Raw genomic sequence first — 23,076 nt, forward strand, 5'->3', positions numbered from 1 at the left:
GTCAGCCACCAGACGGCTTCTAAGACTCTGGCTTCACTTATGTGAAGCTCCATTTATTTACATATATGATCCTGAAAGTGACAAAAATATAAACATAGTAGGTTTTAAAACAAAGCTTCTAACAAATGGAGGGAGAGTTAATCAGACTTAAAAAAATATTATAACTATGACGTTACATTTAAATTTACAAAAAAGTTTTGATACCCAATAGTGGTGCTGCTTTAACTTTCTTTTCTATTACTGCAGCTCAGAAACAACATGGGGAGAATGTGACGATAAATGGAAATAAAAACTAAATCCTCTGCAATCTTTTCTCTTTTAAAATTTTTTTCCCACACATCAATATGTCTAATGATTATAAATTAATCAGATTGACCTCATCAGACATTAACTACTTCTCTTTCCTCTTGGTTTTGGCAGCACAACAGTCTGACATCACCTTTTGTTGACACTGATGCTGAGTCAACTCTCTGGGGATATAAACGACTGTTATCTTCCTGTTCTCTTCAATCACCTGTACTGTCTGTCTGAGCCTTATTCAGTGCATGATTTACAGTGGAGAACAGACGGCTTCCTCTGGACTGAAACCCTGACTCAGAGCTATAGGAAAACACAGTGGAAACTCTAACAATCAGCGGGGGATTCTGTGTGTGTCTGCGATTGTGTGCGTCCTCTCTAAACAAACAAGCGGTATTACAGAGTACAGAACTAGAGTAGAGGGCACTGTGCAGATCTCAGTCAACCACCTTCTCCTGGCATTGCTGCTTCTTTTGTTGTGGTTCCTGTCAGAAACAAAAGGGCCCTAAACCACCGGCCCTCCTCGGAATGACTGGCCAATCCAACATCCATACAAACGACAATATTTGGATTTGTCCCTGCAGCTGAGTCTGAGCCTGCAAGCCACATTGTTTAAGGTTGATTTCAAATACAGGTTTGTTTCCAGGAAGGGTGGAGCTCTCTGTGAGATCTTCCAAGCAGCCAGCAAAATTGCAGTGCGGGGGTGATGGAGTATTAAGCTTTTCTAGACAATTACTATTATATCAAGATTTGGTCACTACTTTTGTTTTGCATCATTACTTTATATTCAAGGTCCGGACAGTTTGAATAAGACCTGTTGATTACAAACTGTTTGTCCTCTAACAGGAAGGTGAGCGTTCACTAACAGTATGTGTTTATCTCTGTGTGGGAGAGAAAGTGTTTACTTCTTCTGTGATAACGTCAAATTATTGGATCTAAAGGGAAAAACCTTGACTTGCTCAACATCTCTGATCTGTGATTCCCATTCTTCACTTCAACCACTTTGAATGAAAGTACTTAAAGCTGCTATACAATCAATATCTCTGTAGTAGCAACAGACCAAATGACGATATGTAAGGGAGAAGATGCTCACAAACACAGTGACGTTGAAAACATTCCTCAAACTGGGAATAAACAACATAATTTGGTCTTTGCAAACAGAAATGACTAACATGTTTATTCCCATATAGAGCGGGGAAGTGAGATCCGATCCCAAGTGGTCATCAGATTTCTCAGGACAGATGTTATTACTGAACAGGGCCATGGTGATGAACCTATGTTTATTTCCACTGCTCCTAACTGGCCAAAAATAACAGTTATCGCTGAGATATCTACAAGTTTCCATGTAGTGGGACTACAGAGGCTAATGAGGATCTAAATAAACTTAAAACTTATGCCTCTTACAAGTATTATATGTGCAAACTCCACGTTTTGTAACTGTTGCAGACTTTTAAACAGTAAAAAAAACTTAGGTTTTAAAAAGTGCTCAGTCAGGAATGACCTCAGTTTAATAAAAGCAAATGTTTTTCTAATTAAAAAAGTCTTAATTGATCTGGGCCAAGGCCAACTATTCCAATACAGGACGGCAGTACATTCTTTTCCATTTTAGAGCCAAGCAGCGTGACCCTGGACCAATTCGCTACTCATGTGCTGTAATTCAATTCCCCTCAAGGTAGTATTTGTGTGCTTTCCTGAGAAATTCATCTCCCACAGAGTTAAGCTATCTGCAGAGTTGTAGTTTGTAAAAAGATCAACAATGCTTTTCATTTTGATTTGAAAACGTTGTGCACTGCACAACTGGCCCTGACAAGCCTTGCTCTGTCCCTGTGAGTTTAAGCGGCTGTTGTGAAGGCAGGCCCGAGCCTCTCCCTGTTCTGTGGCAAGTGCTCCGGTGTCAAGTGCTGCATACGCATTAGAAAGGTTTGTCACAAATGCAAACAAGCAGGCAGCGGTTACTGCCTGAGCTGCCTGTTGGTCTGGTTGCTGATAGGACTAACAGTAGTTAGTGTGGCAGACTAGCTGGTTGTTTGACTAGCTAAGTAGGCTGACTGGCTCACTGGTTCCACCATTTTTTTTACTGCGCTATTGTGGAAACGGGTCGAGTGAATTGTCTTAGGACAAAGAGGCCATGCACGACACACAACAAAAAGTGACATCAGTGCAGGGGGAAAAACAAAAACACTGCAGGGGAGCGAGGGAGCAGAGGAGGAGGAGTTGAATGCTCCCATGCCATTTTGCACAGAAGTGCAAGGAAGTTGATATTCAGCTCATTTAGGTCGAAGCATTATGGGAACAAGCTGGTGACACGGGAGAGGTTACAGCTGAAACTCTGTCTCACAGTTATCATTATTATGTGTATATAGACTATATATTCCAAGTTAATAATTCATTATGCAACTTAAAGAGAGGGTATATTTTCTCAATGTGAAATGGCTTTAACAGCAAGTATGTACTTTTACTAAAGTACACATGCTTTTCTTAATGGATTTCAGTGCATCATTTCCCTCCTTTTAAGAATTCAAACTATGACTCCCTCTGATAATTTAGTAGCTTTAAATTATGCTGCAACAAAAACAAATAAAATAGCACAGTAGACTGCATACCTCCGCCAAGGCTCAACAGTCCCCTTATGAAACCACATTTGAATTCAATAGATCCACATTTTCATTTTGAATCTGCACCATTAGACACACTCAATATCAGTCCCCTAAAGATGCCAAGTTTTTTCATTGAGATCCATGAATTATTCTATATGAAATCAAGGAAATGTCAACAAACAACCTCTCATAATGTTGAAAAAAAAAAGCCACATCGAAATTGTATGTGTTTCTCCTTGTGTCATGGCCCTATGGTCATGACTGACCCTGCCATGGAGAAATGTCATGGAAATCGGTTTGGTAGTTTCTGTGTAATTCTACTAACTACCTTCTAAATGCAGATGAAAACATAACCTCCTTAGTGGAGGTATTGTATAAATCCATTCCTTTTACTTTTCACTCTACAATATAGATTAAGTCTGCAAGACTACAAAGCAATCATTAAAAACCAGACACATAATCTGCACAGCTGATGCAGAGAAAACTGAAAACACAAATAAACTACAGCACATTAATTATCAGTGGTATCCGCTGAATGTTAAGTGTCCTTGGAGGTTTCACCAGCTCTGGGGCCTGCTGGTCGCAGGGACCTGCTGAGAGGGATTGGCCGTTTCTCCTTAATCTGGGGAGGAATTTATTTTTACAGCAATGCCAGAAGTCCTTAGGAAAGGCAAAAGGCAGAAGAAGATGGAGCCGCAAAAGAAAGAGTGAGGCAGGGAGACTGAGGAGAAACTGAAAAAGACATAGACAGAGATCATCAAGACAGAAAGTTAAAGTTAGAGAGAAAGAGTCAGAGGGAGAAACATCCCACTCTGCCTCCAGTGAAAGCAGGTTAACACTGCAGGCAAACAAACAGCTGTGTTGGTGGCAGTTGGTCTTATTTGCCTGAGTATCTACAACTGCAAAGCTTGCACGGCACAAAGACGCCTATTGTCTTGTGTCAGGAAACAGGGACGGAGCTTACAACTGAACATAATGTTGCACTTCATCGATATGTAATGCGACGCTAATCATAGAAATCATTTGTCCACAATGCACCCTTTGACGGCACAGAAAGAAAAACCGAAGCCAAGAGGAGCCATAAGCGTTGTGAGAAAAACTTACTCTCTTCTTCGGTCGCATGAACAAATGATGCTGCTCTCGACAGAACATCCAGTGGTGTCTCCATGCTGGGACGCCTGCAGGACAGAGGGGAGGGCACTGAGTTCAATATGTTGTTGGCTTTCATCCATATGTAGCATTTTGTACAGAAACTGAATGATAATTTGTTGGATACCATATTATTAAACACCTCAAAAGTGTTCCAGGAGGACCCATTTGAAGTTTTTTATAATGGTGCCAGTATGATAACTCACTTCCAGTACAAACATGGAGATTTTGGTGAAGTCACATCACATTAGAGATGTTGGAACCAGAGAAAGTAAATGCCTAAAACAATTCTGTGATTTTCAGAATAGTTAACAATAATTAATACCCTATACACTGACCAATTGATTAACGACTGCAGCTCTAAACTCCACAAACACTAAAACACTATAACGAGGATATGATAAGACTCTTCAGGGGCCTCTCTTCAGGGGCCTCCTTTACTTTTAATATCTGTTTGCTTACGACACTGTACTTAAGTAAAGTTTTGAATTCATGAGGTATCGTAGTATTCTGTGGCTTCTTGCATCACTACTCTACTCATCATGACCTTCTTGTGATCTTTGGACTTTTCCTAAACTTTGTTTTTGCATTTTTAGGATTTTTGTCCTGCAGTGTTGAGCTTTCAGACTCAGCTCTGCTATGAAAGGTATTTCTGATTTAAAAACAAACACTCTTCAGCTTTTTTCCAGCATTCCTAAAATGCCAGCCCTCACTTCTCCAGTGATATAGAAAACACTGCTCCTGCAGCGTCAGAATAAAGTGTAAAACTAAACGCACATGCACAAAGTCTGTGGAGACTCTGGCAAAGTGGAAATGATCATTTTTAGGAGCAAGTGCATGCGTCCATCTTTCTTTATTCCTTGTGATAGTGTTTACACCAGCCCGACTCCCTGCTTCCTTATCACTGACACTGAGCTGGAATAGATTTGGCGATCAGGTTTCATTTCCTCCTGCTCACAGGTTGCAATATGCAGAGACAACAAGATGTCCCAGACCCGAGCAGGAGGAAAGCATGTGGCCTCAAGAAGGAGAAGGAGGAGGAGGAGGAGGAGGAGGAGGAGGGTGATTCTTGACATGACAAAGTTTTGGAAGCCGTGAATGAAATTTCAACAAGCACCGATCACGTAGATTACCACAGAGACGATCTCTGTCTAAAATCTCTCCTCTGTTCACAAGCTGCATGTTTCTGTGGGAAACTGTCCAGAGATGAAGAGCGCACCCTCCTCATCCTCGAAACAACGTTTAACTTCTTCATGTGTGAGCAGCACTCACCTCCCTCGAGAGCCACTTTGGTATCTTCCACACCAGAGATGGAACAAGAAAACAGAAAATCTAAATAGAGATTAAATCCGCATGCGACAGAAAAAAGAAAATCCGCGGCAAAAAGCAGTCCGCTGCGACGGAAGACAATAGTTACAGAGCTGTCGGAACTAAGTTGGTTGTAAACGAGGAGGAGGAGGGAGGAGGGAGGGAGGGAGGGAGAGAGGGAGGAGGAGAAGCAGGGAGGAGGGAGGGAGGAGGGAGGGAGGAATGCCTGGAATGATGGAATTCAGTTCCTAGCAGGTGGTGAAAGTGCAGCGCGCTGATTGGCTGGAGGAGCGCAGCGGTGACATCAGCATGATAAACAGGTCGTGACGTCACTTCCCTTGAAGGTGAAGCCGCCCGTCAAAGTGTTTACGACCCGGAGGTGATGACGTAGAGAAGAGTGGCGATCAGAGCCCCCCCCATAAAACGTGGTATTTGGTTTTGTTAAAAAATCAAAACAAAAGGAAGAGATGTCATCCACAAATGCAAACACAGCAATTTATTGAAAACAATGTTAACCTAAAATTAACCTATGTTGTTGTATACAACTCCATGTTTACTTGTTCTGTTCCTCTTTTAAAATAAAAGTTCCCTCCTTTAATGACTCTATACCCCTTCTTACTCATGTGAAGTAAGTAATATGTATAAATCATTAAATAATATCTATGTATATATTTACATTTACCTAACAATGTTCTCTTACAAATGATGATTAACTTCAATCTTTCATAGTGACATTCAACCCCCTCAGTGACGGACTGACTTAAGTTTTATTATATTATTCTTTAAAGCCCGTGTTTTCTGGGGATTAGAGGATAATATTATAAAGCTTTGGGTTTACAAATAATCATGCCACTTAAGACCATTGTTGCTGTTTCACTAAAAACTTTATTAAACCTGATTTCTTGTAACTGAATTAGACAACTGTGTTTATCAAGAACCAACTGATGTATTGGCTGGGGACAGAGAAGTGTGACAGTGTCTGTTAACAATTAGGAACTTTATTTAATGGTAGAGGATAAAACTTCAAATTGACTTCTCTCAAACAACTTCTCAACATTGTGTGATCCCATATTTTATAAATCCTGGTTGAGATAATAGCGCAGCCTCCAAAAACATAGTATTAAGAGATTAAAAGATTTGTGGATCTTTGACAAGGAGAAACAGAAGTGTGTCTGTGTGTATGAAACATGTAACACCAGTTCACAGCTTAAACAAAATCTATCAGTACCCTGCTACTTGTTGCAGTGTCATCCGTTCAGCTCTCCCACGCCAGGCACTGTGTGTGTGTCATCATCCACAAAGGTCCAGATTGTATTACTGTGAAATGTCAGCCATAATTCAGTCTGACTCGTGAAATGCCACCTTTTATTTGACAACTTTTTATGAATCGCATGATAAAGGGCAGCAGCACAGATATTTCTTAATTATCCAGACAACCTTATGCATAGTCAGTGGTCCCATTCACACCTACTACAGAGTGTCACAAGCAGAGGTGAGGAGACAACTGCTCCAGCCACAGTTCATCAGGGTAGCATCAAAAGGATGGACGTGCATTGTCAGACTGTCAGTGGTAGACAGACAGGTTCCCAGTGAACAGACAGGTTCAGGACATGTGGGACACAGACGGCTTCCTCCTCCAGCCCTTCCACATCTTAATCAGTTTCTTTGAGCTGTACGACACCGTCTTCCACAAACCTGAGACACAGAGCACCAGACTTTAACAACCACGCTAGAACAACAATATTTCCACATTATTAATAATGCTGGTTGGAGGAACACATTTTATGTCTAACTTTGCCAAAACATATTTTTAATTTCTATAATAAGCTCGACTATTATTCTAAACAAAGGTGAGAGTCATGTTTAAAGGCCACGGTAAAGAAGATGTTTAACTTTTTAGTTTAACAAACATGAATTCTTATTTTAACCTTGTTTTTTTAATACTGATTAAACAAATATACTTTTCAATGCTGTTACCAAAATTAGAGAGGAAAAAAATGTGTGCTCTTAATATAACAATATAGACTGCGGCAGGCTAGCCATTTCCAGTCTTTAAGCTAACCTTAGTGTCAGGTGGCTGTAGCTCTAAAGTTAGCCAACAGACATGAGAATGAGTAACAATCAAGTAACAATAGCAAATCTCCCACAATGACTCTACACTATAATACAAACACAAAATCAGTCAATACAACATCACAACCTGACAATGTTTGATCTAGTATTTTGTAATATTAACTAAAGGAAAACAAATATCTCTTACCAGCTGTAGCAATGCCTTTGATACTCTGTGTTATACTGGAGGTTTTCACAATAGATGAGATACCTGAGGAAAAACAACACAAGTAATTACAAACACATTTCATATCTCAGCACTCTGCAATATGATTTTATTCTATTAACAATCTAGAAATCTAGAAACAAGGAGAAAACTTCCTGTAGAACAATATTTAGTTTCTTCATCCATCTATCTCGACATTTTTCTGCTTCCTGCCATAAAAATGTGACAAATGAAATGTGTCCATCCACAAGTTTCTTGTGAATTATTTTTCAAAGAAAAAATGGGTGACTATTAATCTTAGAACTTATGAGCCGCTGGGTGGCTACATTTTGTTTTATTTACTACCTGTTTACTTATCTACCACTGCATCACTTTTGGCCAGGTTTTAACATTGTGCTGGCTGTGTAAGTGTGTTGTATAATGGATTCCTAACATTATTCATTCCTAACATGACCCTGATGAAGAGGCAAAGTCAACACTTTCAGTCACTAAGTTTCTACACCTGATGAATCTGAGTCTGAGACAAACTTTTCAGCTGAAATTGTCAAAGTGCCCATTATACTTATGATATTTCAATGACAAGCACTTAAACAGGATCATCCAGAACACAAGTGAAGCAGCATCAGTGATCAAAAACTGTTTAACGTTCCAGGTGGAACACAGAATTATGCTAATGAATATTTATCTTTATCTCACCACACAACAATGACCTTGATCTGTGCATCCACCATGCACTGTATCACAGACCCATAGAGCGACTTTTGATTAGGGGGAGTAATTACTTTTTCAATCCATCTCTCTCTCCATCCTACCCATCTTGTCCTCTATTCCCCATCCCTCCGTCCATTCTTTACCCTCCGTACCTTGCTGTACCACAGCTCCACAGTCTGGGTCCTGAGCCACCTGCAGCAGGATCTCCTCCACATCGCGGTTCTTTCCCGGAGGGTCAACCAGCTTTGTGATCTTTTGCTGGAGGGTGCGCGGCAATGCCATCAGCTGGACAAACTGTCCCTCTGGGCTTTTGTCTACCTGCAGGTACACAAGTATATGGATATACATTAATTCAAATGTATGTAAGTATGTATTTGAATACACCAAGAATCACATCTACATGAAGTGAAATGGAAATATTGTAAACTCAGTGGGTGTAAATATTTTATCTTGTCCTTGTATGTAAATAAATAATCGCAGACTAATATTGATGTGATGTAAAGTCTAACTTTGATGTCCTGTCATCAGACATGAGTTCACCTATTTCGGGTTAATTGATTTTCAACAAAACTACAGTGTTATATATTGTAGTGTTTGTAGGACTATGGTATTTAATAAATAAACTGCTATTGTATCTAACACACATATCAAATATATGATAACAAATACTGGTGTTCATTCAAATAACAAACACATAGGAAACAGAATTGATGGGAATATCTTTCAGCATTTAATTTTTTCAGCAAAATGTTCCCTGTTTTGTTTGTGGCAATTAGTGTAAATAATTCTACAACCATTTTATGTTGGGTGTTCATGACATCACCGATTTTAAACAGCAATCAAACACATTGAAAACCCACTAAAATGTACAACAGATGAATGAAATCAAGTTGTAATTCACACTAATACTTTTTGAATTGGATTTTGTCATGACAGATGATAAATTATTTATGTGGTCTGTACATGTTTAACTGTGCCTTACCTCAAGTTTCCCTTGCTGTGATTTGTAGACCACCTGAGGACAGTCCCGCAGGATGTTGCTGTATAGAATTCTGAAGTGCTGAATGTTGTCTTTGACAATATTGGCCACCTTGGACTTGTCTTCTCCAATCACCATCCTGAAATCCCCTTCAGAGGCAAAGACAAGATGTTTTCACATAGGTGAGATATATTTAATCTTTAGTTTAGTTTTTCATCCAGGCTGTGAGACAGTTACCTCATTCTGATGTACTCTTTACCTCATACACTGTACTTCAGTTGTGTAGGATAGCTACTCCTCATGTAAGCATATTTTTAGAACATTAGACATGAAGTACCTGCTTCTATTTCACTTCGATGAATCTGAACAAATTAAAAAGGTTTGTTTTGTTTCTTGGGGCATAACAACTATCGGTCTAATAACTTATATAACTAATAAGCATTTCATTTGCCCTCCAGCCAACTCAGAACCATGCTGAGAGATGGAGAATTGGAAATGTAAACCACAGGCTTTGATATCATCTCTGCTGTTTCTGAATAACAACAGTAAGAAGTGCATGTGTGATAAATGTGTATGTCTTTCACTTTCTTTCCATTTATGTTTTATAGGTTAGTTACCCGCATAAGAGAGGCCAGCTATCTGCAGGAAAAGGTCCTCTTCAGTGAAGCTCTCTGGCAACATGAGGAACGAGGCCGTCACAGCACTCTTCAGGTTGGATACCAAAGCAGCACGGAGCTTTGCATTCTCACTCTGCACCAACATTTTTACCTGCATAGAAACACAAATGCACATGCATATAAGTATGGATGCACACTGCTAATTTGTACACATGCATTTAATCAAAGTCTGACAAGTGTTAATTGAAGCCTGTATGTAATTATTTTTGTAAACTCAAACGCATTATACTTTTTCTACATATCTAAAATACTTTTGTCAAGAGCTGTTTTATCTGAATCAGTCACATTTTAATAATCATGGTACTGACTGGTTTGTGAAGGCGTCCAGCAACGTACATGGTCTTCCAGTGCATCAGGTCATCTATCAGAGACTCCGTACTGATCACACCGTATTTGATAATCTGAAAAGAAGAGTTAAAAGAAGTATGTAGTTTATTCATGTAAAGTTAAGCCCAGAAAAATAATGAAATGAGATATGATTATATACAGACATTGAGTTTTTGGAGGATGCAATCTTTATTTGCACCTAGAAACACAAAATCTGTGTCCTATTGATTTTGTATTCAATTTTGAATTGAAAGGCAAGGTTGGTCTGATCTCTGGTTCCATCGGTTCAATAAAATATGATTCAAAAAACAGTGCTTTGCTTTAACAAACACTAAAGTCATACAAATCAAAACAGAACGTTCTTGTGAGAAGCAGACACAGTGTGAAGAAAGGGACACACAGCTTCATAAGGAAAACTATATGTGTACCTGATAGGCCTGAGAAGAAAGGAATAAAGTGTGTTATTTACCCTCCCATCCACAGGCACCAGAGTGTTGTAGTATACTGCCGCCCCATGATCATTTTGTATGGAGCTGATCATCGTGGGCCCCAATAGCTTGAGGATGGAGTAGTGTTTGCGATTTTGCAGCAGATTCATGGTGTGCCACGTCACTGGGTCGTCCACCGCTAAGACAAAGTCCAGCATGTTTTTCTGTTCATATAAAAAGTGACATATAGACTTGATAAAGTTATGTTGCCGAAAGTATATAATCTGAAATAACTGCAATGCAAATGAAAATAGATTTTGAGTGACACACACGTTCTGGTCTGTTGTAGTGCACAACACACTGTGAATAAGTTATAGCACATGTGTATGTATAGTTATACACAGTGTGTTTGTGCTACAGGAGGATTTCCCACTACCTGGCATGTTATCAATGGACTTTAATGGATGAGTAAACGCATCAATGAGCGATTATTCAAAGTTTTAACCAGTTTATAAAAACCTCTGTTAACTGTGCCCCACCAGGAAGGTAAAGTTTAGTGAGTGGCAGCACATGTCTCTTACCTCCATTTGACCTTGGCTGGTCCCATGCTGTTTGAAAACCCCTGATCCGTAAGCGAAAGCTAAGCTGATGTCCTGAGGGAACTGGGACAGGATCCTCCTGTAGACCACTCCGGTGCTGTGCAGAGCTGGAACAGACATTTTGAACGAGCTGACTCTTTTTAATCAGCAGCAGCATCCGCCGGTTTAATGAGCGGGTTCAACGATGAAATGACGCGTTTAACGAAAATTCAGCAGTATGAGGTAACATGTGCATTGTAGACGGATGTGCCCGGTGTGGCTGAGCACGACAAAACCTAGAGAACACAGTAAAGATGTCGGTTTTATCGATAAACTACCAGCATGTTGTTTTGAGTCAGCTGTGAGGCTTTGACAGGCGACTGAAATGTGCGTCACAGATTCCGCCGCGCGCAGGAGGCTCATGGGAAATGGAGGCAGAGATGGAAAGTAAGCGTTCAGTCGTTAAACAGCTTAAATTATCACTAACACGCGGTTTATTTTGCGCGTTTGTTGCTTTTTTAATTGAACGTAATTGTGAAATATAAACTGGGCAACACGAGGCTGTGTTTTCTATTGTTTTTACAGGTAAATGAAGTCTGAGCGTTGCCAGCAGAGGGCGGTTCTCTACCAAGTTAAGCTAAACATGCTAACTCCTGAGGGCAGCTGTGTCAGGTCAGAGGCTACATGCTAATGTGGCAGCTACTGTCTGCTCTAATGTTAATAAAATTAATATCAAACTGTGATGTCATCGTGCTTGAAATCATCACACATCTGGGCTTCACTGAAAAAATCTACTTCACTTTTTATTTTTTAATATTGATGATACTGTTGAGATAAATATGGAGGTTTAAAACTACACGAGAACTGTTCAAAGTTACCAACTCCTCCCTACAAGTACAAACGCTGCTATCTCCTCAGTTAGGATCTTAATTCATTAATAAGGAGACACCTACAAGTTCAGCGTCAAAAGTTTCACACATGACCAAATCAGCATTTGCTCAACATCATTGATATGTGTGAGGGTGCGGCACGAAGTGTGATGATTTGTCAAGGAATGACCCACGTTTCTTTAAAGCTAATACAAGGCTGAAGATAATGCAGTATAAAACAGAACACAAATCCTCATTCCTGTAGGAGCAATATCCAGTGTTTCAAAGATAAATCATTTGAGGATCAGTGCCGTTGTATTGTATTGTGTTATATCTCCAGTGTTTCAGAGGTTACACTTAAATCTGTTTTGAGCTGTAGGCTAAACTGTGATTTAAAAAAAAAAAAAAAACCTTACCAGTGATCTCCATTTTTATGGCTTGAAAAATCCAGCCCCTTCCTCCCTCGTCCCCACAGTCCCCAGCCCAGTTTTTAGCATTTTTATCGGTTGGTGGATTTGGACTCAGAGCTGGGGGAGAAGTTAAACTTTGATGTTAATCATGAGTTGTCAAATATATACACTGATACATTTAGCCTGCATTTACTGTCTGTAGTCTTCTTTTTCATATTGTTCAACACTGGCTGCATGTGAAGTGCAAACCTGACTGTCAGGACTGATGGTTCAAATAGATTTGCCTTTTCTAAAGTTTCATTTTCTATTGTGTTTTAATTTTGTAATACAGTTCACATCTTGTAAAAAAGACCTTTGAAAAATTTAACAATCCTGAGAGGACACTCTAATATTTAGACTTGAGCTCCCGGAGGAATAAATGAAACCACTGAAAGCATCTTTAACAGTGTTTGGCTGTTAAAAAGTTCACAATGATTCAAACCAAAGACACCGAGCATAACCATGAAAGTAAAGGAAATTAAATAGGAGATTTGTGTGAGATTCTTCTGTAGCAGTAAAAGCCAAAAAGCTTGTGAGGCCATCATCTTTATCTTTATTAGTCAGGAGTCTTATAAGACGATGATGCTCAGATCTATTTAAACAAATGAATATTGAATGTAGATTCTTGACACTTAGCAATATGTCTGAAGCTCATTAGGAGATTGTCACGAGTGGGACAAATATTATCTTCTTAGTAATGACTTGTCTCTTCAGCCATATGAATATTGATGAGGTCACTGAATCTTGGCTAACAAAGTGTTAAAGGGCCTTATTCATTCAGAGACAGAGAAGCACTAGTAGAACTATAAGGGTTTTATTCATTTTATAGTACATATAGAAAATCTTATATTCATACATGTGATCAAGGCTCTAGAGGTGTGAATTATTCCTTTTTATATGTAGACATATGACCTCTGGCTATTTCTCCCTCCCTATAGTTTGTTACTTCTTTTCCTCATGAATAATATAATTCTCATAGGATTCATTCAGTTTTGCATTTCTATGGTCAACTTATCCTTAGTTAGTTATAATTTAGGAGCAGTTGCATAAATGAATGGATTAAGCATCTAAATCAATAAATATAGAGTCGTGTTTCTCACCACACCGAATCCCAAAATTCAGTCTAATTTTTGCTTTGGGTTAGTTTCCAACAGCTCTGTAGTAGTTTTCTACAGAGTGTCTATATTGACTAGCTGTCTGTCAGCTGTCTGGTACTGGGTAGGTAACATATAGTGACTTAATCAAGTGGAAACAAGGTTAATGAACTAAAACAGTGGACCATAAGCCCAATTAAAGCCCATATAGTTGCTTATTTACACGTTCCGCAGTTGAGTAATAAATCATTGTGACCGATAGATGTCAGCCAGAGTTTCACTTGCTTTAACTCTGTTTTTTTCCTCTATCAACTCCTGAGGAAAGTTGGTCGAGGTAAATAAAGGTAAAACTTGCTATAAAGCTCCATAGAGCTCAGCTGAGACATAATATTCTGTAGGTATAGGTCCCTTGATGCACTATTATAAAAATATTTTAGTGCTACATTAAGGAGACTACAGAGCAAAGTAAACTATGTGAAAATGTAGGACTGAAACAAGCACCTTTCTTGCAGAGTGTTGCTTTTATTTTTCAGCTGTAAACATATATTGGGCACAGAGGAGTGGACTCAACACAGGTAGTAAAGTAAAGAGGGAGGCAGCAGGCAAGCAGACAGGAAGAAAGATATTTGTTCATTAATTTCGCCAACCACAGTGAGAAATATGTGTCGCCATCACACCTCCATCTTTCCTCATAGTGTTTGTGTGGGCCTGTGTGAAACGGCTGCAGTGATAGGAGTGAAAGCAAAAGCTGCCTGTGTAACTTTTTGTCTGGAACAAAAACAAGAGGAACTGTCTAAACGGAATCAGTGTTTGTGATGATTGGATATTGATTTTCAAAGTTTCACGTGATTTGTGTGATGGTTCTATCTTGTGCTTCAGTCGGAAAGCTCCACATGATTTTTTCACTTACAGTGCCTCTCCTAGAGTATTAGTGGCTGCCTCAGAAACGATGCATTAAGACGTCAGGACCTTTTTAATTGGTGCGTTTTGGCAATGAATTGCACTGCAGTTGATCTGTTGCTATTAAAACCTAAATATCTTACAGTCCCCCATAGTTTACAGCAATTTCAGGGCTGCAAGAGGAGGAATAGCCTACAGAAAACACTGAGTGGTGCAAATCCAGAAGTACAAACACTGGTAAACGCACACAATAACCGTGAGGATCTTTTCAGCTGTAGCACGCCTGTTGCCATGGAGATTCCGATTGCTGCCCATGCCTAGTGAGGGAACATCAAACGAAAATGCACCATTAAGCACACAAACACACGCGTGCTTCTGTCGACACACAGCTGCTGCAGTGCCCCACTAGTAGAGAGCAACCGATGCTGCTACTTTCATGTTACTCCACAGAAAGGATGCAGTGTCACAGAGCAGGGAGCGAGTCAATACTTTTCATAAGAAGAGAGTGAGGAGTAAGTGAAAGCCAAACTGAACTGCACAGTTGAGGTAACTTGAGAGTTTGAGTGCAGTGCTACTATCTTCCATTTATTTTATAATGGTGTACAGTCGGCCTGTGTGTTAATGTAAACATCACATAAGGGCTCTTAATAGAAATTGCCATTAAATCAATACCTGCTGCTTGTTCCACCTACACACACACACACACACAAACACACACTTTCATCAGACTCAGTGGTCAATGGAGTTTCCGGCTCTTTCAGTTGGCAAGTGTTTGTTGCCTCATAACAACACCTTATCCTCAGTCTGTACAAAATACATGCACAGCTATGTAAATGAAGCTGTACATTAATTTTAAATGAAGGTACAATACAGGTCAGTCCAACAACAGTGCATCTTTATTCATGCTTTTAATCATATTTTAATTTAAGGGGATGAATTTCAATTGTGATCAACTGTAGTTCAGATGTGATATATTACCTGAACCTAATGTATCAGCTCTACTCTGTTGAGAATTATTGTTTAAATTAGATTCTCGTTCAAGTCTCTTATGCAGTGTCTTTTTTGTGTCAGTGTCTGAATCTTTGGCTTTAAAATGACATTAAAATGACATACTGGGCTTTAAATAGCAGTCAGAATAGTTTGTCTCATGTGTTGTACTTCATGCTACACATATACTGATATACTAGTTTAGGTTGGGGTTTACCTGCCTTTAAAAAAACCTGAGAGTTATATATTTGCCATGCTCTACTTTACAATAACTTAACTTTCATCAAACTGAGTTTACACTATATAAAGCACTGCCAGGTAGGGCTGGGCCAGGTGGGACACATGTGATCACTAAAACCTGTTGTAGCAGCAGGGAGTTTGTGCTGCTTGAAATGTTTATTGTTCATGAACTTCTCGTTAGTGTGTTCATCATGTCTGTGGTGTTCTATTGTTGTGCTTGGCAACTGGCAAGTCACCTTCTGTTCTACTTGTTGCCATGGTAGTTTGGAATCTTGAATTTCATCTTGTGCCTAAAATATACTCATAACCAGGCCTATCATAAATATGAGCAGCAGCAGCAGCACTGTAACCCTCTGAAGAGTATGTTTTGTGTGCGTGTGTAGATGTGCAGCGTACAGAAGCCCGGTTAAATGTTGTTTTGGGGGATTTGCAGCAGATATCTGAGTTGTGTGTGGGTGTTGGAATCTTGTAGCTCCTTCCATCCACACAGCGCAGTTTAAATTCATTCAGAGAGCTATCATTTATAATCGCTTTGCTGAATCTACACTATTCCTCGAAGAAGCTCCAGGGGCACGAATAGACTTCTAAAGTTTTCTTTACCTGTTTTTTGATGTTTCAACTGAGTCATGGCATCACGACTCATTTGCAATGCAAGATGCATAGGTAGGGGATTTCTGTGAATGTCTAGCAATGTAAGACCTTGTGTTAAGAGAGGACCAGACAAGAGCTCAGGCCAAAAGTGACCCTGATGCTTCCTGTGCACTACCCTCTGTGTTTTCAATTAACCTCTGAGTGCATGTGACATGACTCCCTGCAAGGAAAACCTCCATTCATTCAGGGTTTTTTATCAGCCAGTCATTAAAAAAGTGCATTTATCAATCTGATAAAACTGGAATTGAGTTAAAATCAATTGAATCATTTGAATAATTCATTCAAATGTGGGAATTTGCTGTTATATGCATGCCTTGCTGAGGTTGTAGCACATATTTTACCATCTCATGAGCACAAGCTCTATCAGAGACTCACACAGTCAAAGATATTCACACAAAATGTCAAAATGTTATTTTATAGATTGTCTGTTATTCAAATCAATGAAACCACAGGACACAGAGGATTACACCTGAGATATCTGCAGCTAAACACACAAACACACCAGCTGTCAAATCATGCAACATGTAAATATCCTACTCCCCCCCACAAAAAATTGTTGACATATTCATCGCATTAATCCTTTTAATGAATGAATGAAGTGTTCCATGTAGTTAATCATTCGTGTTGCAAACATTTATTGCCCCCCACTTTCACTCATTTGCAAAATATTGACTGTGTGTGTGTGTGTGTGTGTGTGTGTTTGTGTGTGTGTTTGTGTGTGTGTGTGTGTGTGTGTGTGTGTGTGTGTGTGTGTGTGTGTGTGTGTGTGTGTGTGTGTGTGTACCGGCTTTTAATAGTAATGCCAATCAAGACGGAGGGTTGATGTGTTTTTATTTCGGCATGTGTCTTTATATGTGATGATGTGGCGTATTGTGTATATGCATGTGTTGACAGATGAGTGATGTCCCTGGCATCATGGGTGTCCGTATTATTACTGTGATTTCACTAACGCAGCTAAACTGCACCTGAGAGAAGCAAACCCTAGGAGCATTGTGACTTATACACTTTTACCTCTTATTTGAAAGAAGATACTGGTGAAAGCAGATTATTTATGTTGTTTATATTTACATATGTTTATGCGGAGTATGTGTTTGTGGAGAGTTGTTGAAAAAATATACACCTGAGCGTCTTCTACTGCAAAAAACACCTCTGTCTCATCTTGACCCAGACACGGTGTGTTTCTTCGACTCTACCGCCTGCATAATTTCATGCATACACATACTCTGTTATATAATGACTGTTTTATGTGTTGTGTGTTGTGTGTCTGTGTCCTGAAACATGTAGGCCAGGATGAGCTTAGGATGTCGCCACAGTTCACACTGCAGCTCTGTGTGTGACTCACTCTGGCCCTCTTCTGGTTGACTGAACACAGCCCCCCTCCTCTCTGGGCTTGACTCATCGTGACTGGCTACAAATATGCATCCTGCATATTTGTTTTTTTTTCCTTGCATTAAGTTATGCAAGGAAAAAAAACTCTTTTTAGGACTGAGAATGGTGCAATTTATGAATTATTTTACAACACAATTTATGCCCGTGGTTGAGTTTACCAGCACGACATGCAGTATGTCATCTGACTTGTCATTATTCTTTATGACAAGAAAAGTGGGTTGACAACTCATTTTTTTCTAGCATCAGCACATTTTCTGTTACGCTACACATCATATAAATTAAGGTGCACGTCAGAGGCATTGGTCTTTACAAGCACAGTGCACAGTTATGTAGCAGCTTTATGTAAAAAAACCAAAAATAAGGGGTGAATAAGAGGTGAATGCCTGCGGCTGTGGTGCAGTAATGGGCAGTGATCATTACCGATGTCTCAGGAAACCCCCCCCCCCTCAAATTATGAGTCAGACTAAAGTAGCTGAGATTCAAATAGGGATGTGAACACACAAATAGTTTGGATTACAATTGGAAAGCAACCTTTCGATTACGTAAAGGTCAAGGAATGTATTTCCATTAATTGACATCGTTTTCCAGAAATCTCAATGCTTGACAATGAACAAGCTTTCAAATCCAGTAAGTGCTGCTGCCGAATGAATATCTCTATATAACAGCTTTACATTTTTTCAGGAATAACCCATTGAAGACAATAGAGAAGTATAGTGTAGTTCCTTCCTCTGCTTCATTCTTCTAATGCCAAGCTGTTCCCTTCAGTGTGGTGCAGACGTGTGTGGAATTTTCTTCCTGCTCGAATAATCTTCTTTCTCTCTCTGTCCTGTCATCTTCTGGCTTTTTTTTCCTCTTTCTTTTTTGAAGTGAAGCTTAGAGCAGAAAACAGAACAGACGCTGCCTGCTGCCGCTGACGGCATTTAGGAATCACGTTCATCACATACCCTGGAATACTGAATTGTATAATGGAGAAGGGATGGGGAGGAGATGACTGTTTAGGAATAGAGTGGAAAGAGACACAGAAAACATAGAAGAAAACAAGCTGCATCTATTGTTTGACTGAATATAGATTTATTTGATAGGCAGCTTTGTGATTTGTTTTCTTCTTGGAAATTGAGAAGTGAAAATATGCTGCAAAACACAGTCCATTATTTAAGGATAACACGTTTCACTAGGGGGAATCATTTGACTAATTACATTGGCAGTTACAAAGCTAGAGGGATGGATGGTCGATGTCCATCTGTTTCTGTTTTCCTCCCTGCCCTCCATCATACCACTTGCTTTTAATGCCAATATACTGGCGCAATTCCATTCTCACATTTTCCATTTGAGAATGAGTCTTTTAGACTCTGTAACACGCACAAATCCCACAATGGAGACGAGAGATCGAGAAGTGGGGTTAAAAAGAATGGATAGATGGGAGGCAGATGAGGGAGGTGGGGCTTGCAGCGCAGGATGGATGGCGTTTCCATCTGTGAACTCCACCTTCAGCACGATCTCAGGAAACCCCCTTCCACTGGTTGCACACGGCACGCAGCGCTACAAGGCTGCAGCATGACACACACACGCGCAGCCTATGATGTAGGAGGATGATGACAGGAGAGAGGAGGAGGAGGCGAGGGGGAGGGGAAAGGGGGAGACAGCCAGTGAGCGTGCCGAGCGAGAGAGTGAGGAGAGGAGAAAGGGCATAGGGAGCGTGAGCGAGTGAAAGAGTGAGATAAGCAGAGAGAGCTGCATCTCCTGAGCGCATTCAGCTTGCAGCAGTTCAAGAGGCAGGCGGGCAGAGTAGAGGGGGAAGAGCACCAGTATCTCATAGGAGGGTACTACACCACGCCTCTCTCTCTCTCGCTCAGAATCACACACGCTCTTCTATCACGTCACACACTCATTTGTGAGGAGGCGTAAGGCTCAGGAGGAGGAACACCACAACTCACGCTGTTTTGCTGCCTAAGCTTTGGAGAGCTGTCTCTTGAAGACTGGACCAGAGCTATATCCATCTCTTCATCCATCTTCTCCTTCCTTGCTTTACATCCTGCAACACAGAAGAAGCTCTTTGTCACCTGCCCCTCAATCATCTGGACTGATCTCTGTCCTCCATCCAACCTTTGATCCGTGTGTTTCTCTGCCTATCTCTGCTCTCCACCATTCAGCCAAGAAATCCAGAGACGCACTCAGAGAGCAACTAACCGACCGAGCGAGAGACCAACCTTCCGACTGCAATCATGAACTTCCTCCGTCGCCGGCTCTCTGACAGCAGCTTCATGTCCAACCTGCCCAATGGCTACATGACCGACCTCCAGAGGCCTGACCCACCTGCTCCTCCTCCCCAGACCACCTCCTCTCCTACCCAGCAGGGCCCAGCACCTGCCCCAGCAGCTGTCCCTGCCCAGTCCCCGACCAAAGCTCCAGCACCGTCCCAGGTGCCCGCCAGCTCCCCCGCAGCTCAGGAGCGACGTCCATCCCAAGTGGCTCAGCAGCCTCAACAGGCCCAGTCCTCCTCCTCCAGTGGTTCCTCTGGCTTCTTCAGCTCCTTCAGCTCCATCACCAACGCTGTCAAACAGACGGCTGCATCTGCCGCCGGTTTTGTGGAGCAGTCGGCGCCCTCTCCCTCCCTCTCCAAGAAGTTCAAGATCCTGTTGGTCATTGACGAGCCCCAGCACGAGTGGTAAGACACTAGCAGCTTTGACGATTGGTTGAGGGTCCAATTGACTTATAGGTGGTTGATGTGAATTGTAGCATGTGCTGAGCATCGTCGCTGAATGAAATTTCAATATAAAGTGAAACAGGCACACTCTAAAATTTTGGGGTGTAAAATGATTAGTTTTTTTAACATTTAAAAAGCCAATATAAAAGGCTGCATTGGTGTAATGCTGACTGACACTAATTTAAAATAAGATAATTTATTTGTGCAGTCCTTGATGGGATTCACACACAAAAACTGTAGCCGAAGAAATGCATTGGATTTTTGCGTGAATCGTAAAATGAATCTTTTACATCCTTATGTCTCAGTCTGTTTGTTTTTGTTGGTGCTTTACGTCTTTATATTTATATATTTATATATATTGTTTCCGCTCACCGAAGCTGCTCCCAAAATAGCAACTGCTCCATTAATCTATTCAGACAGGACATCATCTCTCTGGGGTTCGGATTCACACATCCCACCACCCAGCTCTGTCTATTTTTGTGTGTTTATTTGAGGCTTTAGGACATCATGTGTGTGTTTGAGTGTGTCTATGTAAATGTGAGCAATGAATAAGTGTTTTCATCCCTTGACAGCACAAGTTGGTGAGCAGGATATTATTCCTTTGCTATCACCTCGTACATCATCACGATTCGTACAAGAGCATGTAGCTCTGAATAAAACATCTCTCTCCACACATGAAACGTGAGCCCCTGGCACTTAAATAATGTTGCTATTTCACTCGCTGCTCTCTGCCCACTGCAAATCACATTTTCATGCTGTAAACGTTCTCTGTGTGGACGCTGATGTGTGGCTGATGATGGATTTTACAGCCCCTCATCGCTGCCATTATCTAGGTGTAGTTTGATCTTGTCAGCCTTGTATTGATGCCCGCGTGATAAAGTAACGGCCATACTAGACAAATTTGACCTTTTCAATTTAATGACGTTATGGAGTGTTGTCATATGGCAATTGTCGTTTAGAATCCCTCATACTGAGTGTTGTTACAGTTCTAAACAAAAACCGTGTTGTGGGGTTGAAAGCAAAGCAGAACAAGTGAGTGTGGAGACCTTGAGATGAGATTGTTGCTGTTTGCAAGAAGTCCGAGAGATGGAGGGGACTAAGATTCTGCCGTTCAGTGACACCTGAATACACTTGATTTGTAGATGGAGTCAATGCAATATGGTAAAAAGCTCCAGGACAAACAAACAAAAGAGATGATTTCTTGTTATAGTTTCCTTGCTGTTTGTCAGACTTTAACAGGATTATTTAAAAACTATAGAACCAATTTTATCAAAACTTGGGTTTGAGCCAAGGAGGAAGCCATTCACGCAGATTCGGGGGTGTATATTTGTATTGCTTTAACATTGTGAGAGGGTGTTTTCGACATTTTGTGAAAAAAGCAGGCATGTGTAAAGTGCTTATATCTCTGAACAGATGAAATGTAGTGTGGGTCCAGATAGTATATTTACTCAGTTACTATACGGTAACAAATATTATTTTCAACTATGTCAGAGAATGGATATTTTGCCTCAGTTTAATGTAAACAGTTTTAGTGGAGGTATGTGCCTTTGTTTTTTAATTGGACACTGATTGAATTATTATGTTTTCTGCAGAAGTGTCCCTTTAGTTACAAAAATAGAGTAGAAAAGTCATTTCCAATCTTCAGTGACTTGGTTTTTGGCAAAGAAATGTATGTAATCATGCTTTAGTGCCAAACAAAGAATACAATTACATCTTGCTTTTGGACTTTGCCATTGTAGGTGTCTGATACTGACATTTAAGTGTCTACACAATGTAAAATGCAAATGTAACCAAATGCTCTGTCACTTGGGACAAATTCCAGTTTCTCTGAGGGGCTTGTCCACAGTATGCCAGTGCCATAATACAATCTATAGCTGTAGTACTGGCATCTGTTGTAAATGGACTTAACGCCATCAACTGTCTAGTGAAGTGGATTTTATTTTCTGCGTAATCAGCACAGGATTTTCTCAATGAGGTTGCATTATGCATCTGAGTATACATGCATGAGTGTGGAGGCTCCACGACAATGCATGGACTGAATGTGACTGCTGTTATGGTAATCCTGCTGTAAGCATTTCGGTGGCTTATGATGTGATGGCGTCGGAATGGGAGCCATTACAGGCTACGTTCAGAAAGAGGTATTTGAATGCAACACTTAAATTCTCCTTGCAATAACCATACACCAGAACTGCATGTATGTGGATATAATATGGTTTTACAGGCTGACCATTTGAATTGTAAACTGCTAAATACAAATGGAAATAGACTGAGAGGTTTGTGTTTATTGCTTTTCACCTGCTTGAACACATGAGCGACATAACCAGTAAAAACACATCACAGCTGCCAGAACAGGAACATAATGTAGCTTTTAAAATCAGTGTCTGTTGCTGCCTCACCTCAGACATTTGTAGCAAAGAAAAACCACATGATCAAACTGTGGGGATATGATTACACTACATCTGTG

General features: G+C 40.4%; 3 protein-coding genes across 4 annotated transcripts in view; 1 reads left to right on the top strand and 2 right to left on the bottom strand.

Moving 5' to 3' along the window:
- vgll4b (vestigial-like family member 4b) overlaps nucleotides 1-5,651 on the bottom strand; it is a 39,310-nt gene extending 33,659 nt beyond the window's left edge. The window contains exons 1-2 of the mRNA XM_020096868.2: nucleotides 5,316-5,651; nucleotides 3,999-4,072 (exon numbers count right to left, since the gene is read on the bottom strand). Of these exons, the coding sequence (XP_019952427.1) occupies nucleotides 3,999-4,062 (64 nt within the window). The 5' untranslated portion in view covers nucleotides 4,063-4,072; nucleotides 5,316-5,651. The remainder of the gene's footprint in view (nucleotides 1-3,998; nucleotides 4,073-5,315) is intronic.
- Nucleotides 5,652-6,329: 678 nt separating this feature from the next.
- On the bottom strand, nucleotides 6,330-11,583 carry tamm41 (TAM41 mitochondrial translocator assembly and maintenance homolog). Its single transcript, XM_020096746.2, has 8 exons — nucleotides 11,333-11,583; nucleotides 10,793-10,975; nucleotides 10,305-10,397; nucleotides 9,937-10,087; nucleotides 9,323-9,468; nucleotides 8,493-8,658; nucleotides 7,612-7,674; nucleotides 6,330-7,046 (listed from the first exon to the last, which is right to left on the bottom strand). Exons 1-8 carry the CDS (start codon nucleotides 11,468-11,470, stop codon nucleotides 6,955-6,957), a joined length of 1,032 nt encoding a protein of 343 aa, XP_019952305.2. The 5' UTR covers nucleotides 11,471-11,583; the 3' UTR covers nucleotides 6,330-6,954.
- Nucleotides 11,584-11,675: 92 nt separating this feature from the next.
- The window catches only part of syn2b (synapsin IIb), a 67,733-nt gene continuing 56,332 nt past the window's right edge, over nucleotides 11,676-23,076 (top strand). Inside the window, exons 1-2 of one of the 2 annotated variants that reach the window (XM_069535285.1) lie at nucleotides 11,676-11,776; nucleotides 11,915-12,001. In XM_069535285.1, the coding sequence (XP_069391386.1) occupies nucleotides 11,919-12,001 (83 nt within the window). In that variant the 5' untranslated portion in view covers nucleotides 11,676-11,776; nucleotides 11,915-11,918. Of the gene's footprint in view, nucleotides 11,777-11,914; nucleotides 12,002-19,557; nucleotides 20,574-23,076 lie in introns of those variants that run through there. The other variant, XM_020096743.2, reaches the window with a different exon arrangement.

Source organism: Paralichthys olivaceus, chromosome 2 (assembly GCF_024713975.1).
Source record: "Paralichthys olivaceus isolate ysfri-2021 chromosome 2, ASM2471397v2, whole genome shotgun sequence".
Taxonomy (NCBI): Eukaryota; Metazoa; Chordata; class Actinopteri; order Pleuronectiformes; family Paralichthyidae; genus Paralichthys; species Paralichthys olivaceus.